The sequence below is a fragment of the Crassostrea angulata genome, chromosome 3, assembly GCF_025612915.1.
Source record: "Crassostrea angulata isolate pt1a10 chromosome 3, ASM2561291v2, whole genome shotgun sequence".
Classification (NCBI taxonomy): Eukaryota; Metazoa; Mollusca; class Bivalvia; order Ostreida; family Ostreidae; genus Magallana; species Magallana angulata.
Window position 1 is genome coordinate 10,340,981 of NC_069113.1, and position 10,168 is coordinate 10,351,148.

Below are 10,168 nucleotides of genomic sequence, written 5' to 3' on the forward strand. Positions count from 1 at the left end.
AGAATGCAACTGCATCTTGTGGTGTCCCTACCGTAGTTCCATATATTTACAAATAACCGGATGTTGTGAAGTTTGATCTTTACGAAAAGGAGGTAGAAAAATGACAGCGAAATGTCTCGACCAACTTCGGGAAGACCGTCAACAGCAAAGAGTGTGGCCGTCATAGTTCCAAAGCTTTCTGGTTTTGTTTTTACAGAAAAGTTGGGAAGCGGAACGTATGCTGTTGTGTATAAAGCGTACAGAAAGGTGCAGGTGTTTACATATTCTCATGATTTCATCAAAGTGAAAGTATCATCATATGATAATGACATATCCAGATATCATTAAATATATTCGTCTGCTAAAACGGTGACCCTGATAGAATCCAATCTCGTTAAATACGCCAAAATATTCACATCAGTGATATATATATTTATAATTTACGCGAATAAAATGGGTCATAATTTTTGTATTCGATATCGTTTTTGGAAAAAGTTAGTGTCCAATATATCTTTGTACCTCTCTACTGCATGCAGCAGCTGTTCTGTAACATTATTAGACAGTTTTTTTTTTAAATTATGCTATAGGTATGATGTTTATTGTATATTTTCATATTGTGTGTTAAGTTGCACATAAGTATGCACTTTTATATGAAATATACAATTCCAAATCATGTTCTGTGTATTATTTGGAATTGTTGGAGCTTTAATATATATTTCAGAGTGGAAGCAGACAAGTGGTTGCCATCAAATGTGTCTTAAAAAGTTCCTTGAATAAGGCTTCCACTGAAAATTTGTTAACAGAGATTGAACTTCTTAAGAAATTAAACCATGAAAACATTGTCAGACTTGAGGATTTTCAGGTACTGAATTTGAATAAAAAGTAATAGCACAGTAAAACCATAAATTTGACTTTTTTCCATTTTGATTGCAACTTGCATAGAATACTGTGACAATCATCTGAGAAATGATGGCTTTTGTTTCCTTTTCAATTTTACAGTGGGATGACCAGTACATATACCTTATCATGGAGTATTGTAGTGGCGGTGATTTGTCAAACTTCATCCGCTCAAAAAGGACTCTTCCAGAAAATATCCTCAAAAGGTTTTTACAGCAGATAGGTAAATGCAAATTTATAGTTAGCTTTATGAGATGAGAATACCAGACAAACTTAAAGATTTTGATATGTATTTTGCCACTTCCAGCAAAAGCTATGAGGTACCTACGTGAATTTAACATAGCTCACATGGATCTGAAGCCTCAAAACATTTTGTTAACTTCTGAGTACAACCCAACCCTCAAAATTGCAGGTAAAATGGATATAATTGGGTGTGTTTAAATAAAATTCATAAAAAATAATAAATTGAATAAATATTTGAATTTGCACATATTTACTTTATTTTCACAGATTTTGGATTTTCTAAGCACTTGTTCAAAGGAGATGAACTACATGCTATGAGAGGGTCTCCCCTATATATGGCCCCAGAAATCATTTGTAAAGGAACTTATGACTCTCGTGTAGATCTCTGGTCCATCGGTGTAATAATCTATGGTTTGTACTGGTATCTTAACCAGATTTTTGCAAATATGAAATAAATCTATGTTATGACATTTTGGGTTATTAAGGTCTTCCGTTTCCAACGGAAGACCTTATAGTTTTCGTACTGTTTCTTATTATTATTATTTTTTTCCCCAAATTTTGTGCACGCGATATCTCGAAAAGTATTCGGCCGATTTCGACCATTTTTTCACAGATGATTGCCAGTGGTCATAATTCTAGAAGTTTTTTGAAATTTTGAAATCGTCACTTCCGGTTCCGATTTACGGCCGATTTTGTAAATTTTTACGACCAATTTTGTGCAGACATAAACTCAGAGACTATCAGAGATATGAATATAAAATTTTCAGGATAGGTAGACCATAGATTGAAGTTGTGCACAATGCAGTTTTTTTATGCCAGTGGCGCAAAGTTTAGGAGCTCGCCTGGGCTCGAAAATTGGCTACGAATTTTGCATCAAAATTTTCATACGCTTTGATCTGTATCTTTTTATCAGTTAATATTTTGTTAACATATATATAACAAAAGTGGTAGATAATCAAATGGTCTTTCCAACAAATTCAACAAAAAGGGGCTGCCCCTTTTTAAGGGGCCAAGACACTTGTAAACTATAATACAAATTACTTAAAGACGATAAAGATTTTGTAATGCATTATAGAAGCAAAGTTGTTGATCGCAACAATATATATGAGGTAAAATCATTGCCACGCCCATTTATCACGTAATTAGGGAGTTTTAGGGGCCAAAGTTCTTAAACTTTGACGCAATATATCTAGAAAAGGAGACATATTTTGTAAAGCATTATAGAAGAGAAAATGTTTGCATTGATGATTCTAATCAGTTCCTTTTATCTAAACACCAAAGTCTGTCCCCATTAAGGATCTAGAAGCTGGCCCCTAAAATATTCAATCATTTGTATCTAAAATATGAACAGCAATTCTACATAAGTGTAAGAAAAAAAATTGTTAGTATTAGTGAAACCTTTCGAATGAACTCAAGAAAAAAGGGGCTGGCCCCTAAAATTAGGGGTCAAGACACTCGTAAACTCTATTACAAATACCTTAAAAACTATCAAGATTTTGTAATGCATTATAGAAGCAAAGTTGTTGATCGTAACAATATATATCAGGTAAAATCATTGCCACGCCCATTTATTACGTTATTAGGGAGTTTTATGGGCCAAATTACTTAAACATTGACGCAATATATCTAGAAAAGGAGACATATTTTGTTAAGTATTGTAGAAGAGAAAATGTTTGCATTGATGATTCTAACCAATTCCATTAATCAAAACACCAAAGTCTGTTTCCATTCAGGATCTAGAAGCTGGCTACTTAAATATTCAATCATTTGTATCTAAAATATGAACAACAATTCTACATCAGTGTAAGAACAAAAATTGTTAGTATTAGTTAGACTTTTCGAATGAACTCAAGAAAAAGGGGCTGGCCCCTTAAATTAGGGGTCAAGACACTCGAAAACTCTATTACAAATACCTTAAAAACTTTCAAAATTTTGTAATGCATTATAGAAACAAAATTGTTGATCGTAACAATATAAGTTTGTAAAACTTATTTCAAAACCCATTGATGACGTAATCTGGGATTCTAGGGGACCAAAACTTAAATCTTAAATGTGCTGTATGTGATAAAGCAAAACTCTTTGTTAAGCATTTTAAAGGATATTGACGATCGTATACAATATCTGAAATGGAGTGGTTATCTGAAATTACATTGATATTTTAATCATATCGTTTAAAAATTGAACGGAAGACCTACTCGTTACTCGTAACGAGATCGTATCTAGTTGCATTATTATTATTCTAGCAAAACAGTGCTCCGTATAGAATGCTACAAGACTGTTTTCTGTAGTTTATTAGAAACAAAAAAATCATTACTGCCATATCAATTTTGGAAAGTTTATAACAGTTCATGGTAATTCAACAAATCTTCAAGCATATGGATAAATTAGGATCAGTATATATCTTGAGCTTCAGTAAAATGATCTTATAAATGATTTTATTTTAGAAGAACAGTTTTGAGTTATCACCACTTTTAGGGACAACTGTTTTTAACAAACACATACATGTAGTTTATATCAATATTGGCATTTCATAAAATACTTGTATTGTTTTATGCACTACAGAATGCTTGTTTGGGAGAGCACCCTTTGCTTCAAGAACGTTTAAAGAACTAGAAAATAAAATATGGGATTCAAAACCTGTTGAGGCAAGTATACATATATATTTCTTCAGAAACATACATTCATGTAATTGTTATTGAATTCTGATAAGGAGACACGTATTTTTCTCATGAATAGTTATTTGATTTTTGAGTACATGTATTAAATGTTGTGATTGTTATAAAAAATGAAATTGTTATTTTTTTGAGATTTCACCTATTACCGAATACAAAATAAAAAATCTTTTTGTCTTATTTCTATATGGATTTCTATAAATGAAAATATTTTAGTGATCTTAAATTTGCAGATACCATATGGAGTTAATGTATCTGAAAACTGCCGTGACCTAATCTTGAGGCTGCTTAGGCGGGATCCAGATGAGAGGATAACTTTTGATGAATTTTTTAATCACCCATTTGTAGATTTAGAACACTGTGCTTCCAATGAAAGTTTAAGTAAAGCTGTGAGTATTCTTAGTGTATACTGAGGAGTGAGGTCTGCACTTAACATTTTAAACATCTCACTCTGACAATAACCTAAGTCTGAGGATATTGTCAGTCTGAGATGTTTAGAATGTGAAGTTTGGTTTCTTTTGAAGACGGAGAGACTGAAATATGATAATACATTGTAGATATGTAAATGTGATATTACTACATTAATGATATGTATTTTTACAGGTAAATATTGTTGCTAATGCTGTCAAAAAGGACCAGAATGGAGAGTATAAAGAAGCCATCAAACTTTATTGTGATTCTCTAGGACACTTTATGCCGGCTATTCATTGTAAGTCACCCTGTGAACACATGTGCCAATAATACAAATAGAGAAAAAGATATATCATTTATTAGAAGCATTGTTATTAATGTTAATAACTGATTTATAACAGACTTTTTCACATTAGAACCGAAGAAAACTTTCATGAAATGAAACTTTATATTGGTTTTATCTGTCTCATTTTATAAGTTTCCTGTATATGCTATGATGATAATTGTATAATAGGACAGAAAATTATCTACATACAGAAACAAATGATTTTTAAAGTCAACCGCTAGTCTTTGAAAATAGTTTATCTATAAAATATGAATAGTGGTCTGATCTTTTATAATATGTCAGATGAAAAAGATGAGAGGAAAAAAGAGGCCATAAGAGCCAAGGTCAAGGACTACATGAACAGAGCAGAGGAGCTGAAGAAGCTGATGAAACCAAAGAGACCCCCACCCCCTGTTAATGGGGTCAAACGTACCATCTCAGAAGACCCGATGGAGGAACTAAGTAAGTCTTTCTGAAATTGGCAGGAAGAGTTAGCTCCCTTATCTTCTGTAATTCAGTTGTGGTGGCTTGCCGCTTGGTTTAGTTTTTTGGTTGTTTTTTTTTCCTAGCTGAACTTTGTAAAGACAATGAGGAGTTGACAGCTGCTGTGACACTTATAAAGGCAGCAGATACAGAGGTACATGCTAGTATATAGTTTTCTTTGATCCTTATAAGTAATGAAGTACTACATGTAAAAGTTTATGAAACCACTGAACAATGTTTTTTTGGTTTCAGAACTCACAAGAAGACTATGAACAAGCTCTGAAGCACTATGAGCTTGCCCTTTCAACTTTCATAAAGTTTCTGAAAGGTATGGTGTTGTTATTTACTATATCTTTTGAGTACTTGGATAAAAAGATGTTTTTAATACAAGATATAGATCATACAGTGAAAGGTTTGTAATATTAAAAACATACTAATATATTTGAATGATGAATATGCATGCACTGTAATATATCATTTGATTTTAGCATTAACATTTCAAAACAGTTCAAAACCACTATATTTCATTTTACATGAATATTGAATATACAAATTACAGAAGAGAAACCTGGTCATCGTAAGGATTTGATTGGTAAATTGTCGCGCAGCTGGATGGATGAGGCAGAGAAGATCAAGATGTTTCTGGATGTCCAAAATCTTCAGACGGAAGACACATCTGCCAAGGAAGAAGAAAATGAGAAAAAGTACCTATACACAGGTAATGTTTTTATTATATTTTGCCTTTTACATAGTAATTATAGGTCTCAATAGTAAACCCATGTTATGTGTTTGAATCTAACATTTTTAGTTTGATTTAATTAATTAACTGATGTGGATACAAAGCTGGATACTGTTGGCATCATATTGTTTATCCATCAAGCTGTTTAATTATTCCTCTTAGGTATCATCACACACCCTGTATTAACCGTTGATTTTATGATGTTACATCACACAATATATCAACTTCCCTCCATTTCCTCGCTGTGGCATGCCCAATTTGATAATTTTTGAAATAGAGCAAGGAAACTTTAAGTATTAGTTTTACTGTTTAAATACTCATTTAGATCTTCTTTTCATAAGATACTTATTTTCTTTTTCAGAAAAGTGTGGGATACAATAACAGGCACCGAATTCTTGGTTTACTAGTTTGTGAACAACATTCCTCAAATTCAGAGATGATGATAATGATGATGATGATGATGATGATGATGATGAATAAAATACATATATCTCTTTCTTCTTAGTTAAATGCATAATGAAAATTTCTTCATAAAGACTTTATTATTCATCATTAATTGTCTAAAATATCAAATGCCACACTTTATGACTGTACTTAATTTTACATGTAAGGATTTTGTGGTATATCAATAATTTATTATATATTTTACAGAGTTTTTAATTAATAGAGATTTTTAATTGTAATTACTGGGGTGTTTTTATTGAATAATTGTTAATTGTGTGAAAATATACATGCGATCAGAATAAAATGTTGGAAGATGTGTGTCTGTCAGAGAAATTGCATTTTTTCACTCCAGAGATTATATAAATGTGTTATTTGCTAAATGATTGAGTGATATGTCGGCGTATATGTTATGCTTTGTTATTAAATGGAATCTGTTTTTGATAACTATTTTGTTGTCATTATTATTATTACAAGAAGCAAACATCACAAGAAATTAGTTTTTGTAGACATGGAAGAACACTTTCAGTTTTGTATTCGCTAGATTTGACTTCACTAAACTTTTAACGTTATTGAAATTGAACAGTTTTTTTACTAAATAGCTACATATCACTGGTACTTGTTTCTGCTACATGTATAAAATTTAATCTTATGATATACCGGTATATTATACATGGGATAAACTTTAATGACAGAAGCAAGTTCCCCTGTTACCAAGTACCTGTTTTTCTGAAGCACTTGGCAACAAAGCAATTACTTTTATAGGTAGATTAATTCTCGTATTACAGTGATAGTTACATAATTTATTATTGTAGTACTGTACAGGAAATTATCTACCCATAAACAGCGGATAACAAATATTGTATCGTCAAGCGCCTATATCATAATTTAACAAACGAGTTCCATTAATAATGTACAGTTTGTTCTGTCACGAAATAGCAAACAAAAGCATTGAAAATCTCCGTTTTATTCCAAAACAAAAAATCTGAAAATATATATTGAAATTAGCATGAAAAGTGTATTTAGAGATGGTTATGTTTACTTCATCCAATGGGATATGATACCACGTTATAAAGAGATGCTTAATTGTAAATTAAGATATATTCACACCGTATTACATTACGTACAGTATCTATTGTTTTATGCTATATAATAAGGCAGCATTGACCTTCTATAAATATGCCTATCCTCTTAGAGAAGTAGACAGCGACCATTGTTGACACAATGAGGAAAGTCCCCTATTACTTCCAGGTCTGAAAAAAATATGTCTACGTCATGCCAACTCAAATTTTCCCGTCGAGCTACTGATCTGCGACTAGTTCCTGAGTTAATCACAAATTAGGCCCGAAAATGCTCACGAACGTGCACTTTGACGGGGAAGGAAAGTGCAATGTCAGAAATTATTTCTAAAAATAGAAACCGCCTTTTTGAAGCAATTTCGAGTCTCTCCTTCCTTTTTTACATATGTTCATTTCATATTAAATTTGAAGAATGGTGATCGTTTCTTGATTTTTAGGGGACCTTAGTGATATATAGTTTATTATATACATTTTTATTTAAAAATCCAATCATCATTGAACGGAGAAGACGAACATTCATAGGCTCCTTTTGTACAAACTGTTGTAAGATTTTCATTAGATATTGTTTATGTGTAGTTTTCAATAGATCATATATCTATTCGTGAAATTCAAATTTGTGTTTTTTGCATTCAAAAATCACATAGTAGATCTGTGTGTTTGCTTATAGAATATAGAATATAATATTGAAAGAAGTAAAAATGACGTTTGAGGTAACACAACACGCTCTACGTTAATAAAAGGTGCTCATGTGTAATTATAAGTCCTTATAATGGTATATTTAACGTAGTTGCAAATATAACACAAATATTTTTAAAGTATATTTATCATAATTTCAAACTTTGTACCGAAACTGTTTTTGTACATATATAGTTACTTTCGACGTTGTTTTTTAAAAAGACATTATAGTATTTTCTCAAACAGCTATTTTGTCTTACTTTTCTTTCTAATATGATTTATTCTAACAAATAAAATAAACATGATGGCTGTATTATTTTATCACAAGGTTAAGTACGTTGCTGAGAGCAGTTAATTTTTTCTTATGTTAATAACTCTTGTAGATGTTAGTGCTGCCATTGTTGATGACATATTTGGATGTCAGTACGTGAAGCTGTAGGAGACAAAACCATTTCTGAACGGTAAAATCCTGTACCAAGATTTAACACACTCTGCTGGAAGTTTTAAAAAAAACACGAAATGAAACTTGGCAGCATACCGTGTACGTAGTTTTTTAATTTGTTATATACCTTTCCAAGAAAACTTATAATTTACAGTATGATATTTAGGTTTCACTTGCCAGGAATATTCCAGCAAAAAATGTTTTTTCTCTTCTTTTTCTTACAAAGAGCATCGCCTTTCCGTCGAAATATTATAGTTCACATAATCAGATGTCTCCGCCACTCTGTGCACTGCTCCATGATGCTTCCGAATACAAATTAAGATCCTGGTTATTAACCAAGCTTGTGTTTTCCTTAGTACAACGCCAATCTTTTATCCATCATCTTGACCGGAATCTTACTTGGTACGGACAATAGAGTGATTACCCTTCTACACGTACTTGTTGCAATCTCTCAGAGCTCTATCTTTGGGATCTCTTGGCAATCACAATTTATATGTACACCAGTCCTCTGGACCTTTCTCTCCTTCAAATCCAGCTGTGAAAAGGGGCCACAGGATGGTGGCTGCTATTCCAGGATCCACCTTAAATAACTGTACACAGAGGTTGCCAAAATCTGTTGATTTTCTGTTTCGGCGGTCTTAATTGCATCCATTATAATAAGAGAGTGTCGATGGGCAGATCCTCTGTGGCCTCTAGCTCGGATGACATGCAACTAATAATTGTTGATGAGTACTTCCTGGAAGTTTCTATTTGTCTTTGGTAGGTCCTTTAGTGTTCCTCGATCTTCTCTTGTCTCTCAAGTAGTCATGAGGACTTGGTTTGCAGCTTCTTCTACTTTTTAAAACTTCCAATCCCTCTTCCAAAGCTATCAAAGTTTTTTGCTGGTCGTCTTTGTAGGTGTTGCTTTTGCCTCATCTTTGCTAGCTAAGGGTTTCCGAAACACTATGCTTCTCATAAACAGCGTAGTGTATCGGAAACCTTGGCTAGCAAAGATGCTTTTGCGATGGCCTAAATAGCTTCTTCTTCCTTCTTTATATGTACAGTTTGGCGACTTTTATCCTTGTTGAGACCACATTGGATCCTTCATGTTTATCTGATATCTTCTTAAATCGCTGATGAAGGAACTTTCACGGTGTTGTCTCCCAGTCGCCGACTGTCAAATCGCGCGAACAGTGGTTGGTCTGGTCTCAGGTTTTTCCAGTTTGATCTTGATGAGTAACCAAGTGATGACCACCGCATATACATGTAATCTGCACTTCATATCTGAATAACTAAATTCAATTCAAAACCTTGAAAATCAGGATTATAAATTTGTAACATTTGGAGGAAATAAAGCGCAGACTGTAGAGGTGTCTGTATACTAGAATCTGAATAATTTACGTAACCCTTTCAATTTTTGGTTTGTTAATTTGAAGAAAGGGGGGAACAGATAAAAAAAAAAGTCATTGGAGATGGCAATTTTAACATCATTGCAGCTAGTTGAATGCATGTAGCAATAATTAAGCGATTTATGTATTAAAACATCTATATACATGGGAAAATATACTTTCACCCAGTCCCGTCAGATTTCTAACGGACGGCCTAGGGTAGGTTGGGGAGATACAAGTATATATATGTACATATGTTAGGAGTGAAGCTGACACTCTATATTTTTACTAAATATATGTCCCTTCTGTGAAATCCTCATCTGTGACCGTCCAACCTTACGTCTGTTTAAGATTACTTCTTATATTTAACTTGTTGAATACGTAACGAAGTATGCATATCATTACAATAATAAGA

General features: G+C 32.7%; 1 protein-coding gene across 1 annotated transcript; it reads left to right on the forward strand.

The window, feature by feature from the left end:
• Positions 1-71: 71 nt before the first annotated feature.
• On the forward strand, positions 72-6,640 carry LOC128176391 (serine/threonine-protein kinase ULK3-like). Its single transcript, XM_052842692.1, has 13 exons — positions 72-246; positions 701-841; positions 979-1,099; positions 1,184-1,288; positions 1,387-1,530; positions 3,682-3,764; positions 4,025-4,180; positions 4,395-4,500; positions 4,831-4,989; positions 5,097-5,164; positions 5,263-5,338; positions 5,570-5,728; positions 6,111-6,640. The coding sequence occupies exons 1-13, from the start codon at positions 112-114 to the stop codon at positions 6,128-6,130; spliced, it is 1,473 nt and encodes a 490-aa protein (XP_052698652.1). The 5' UTR covers positions 72-111; the 3' UTR covers positions 6,131-6,640.
• Positions 6,641-10,168: the final 3,528 nt, after the last annotated feature.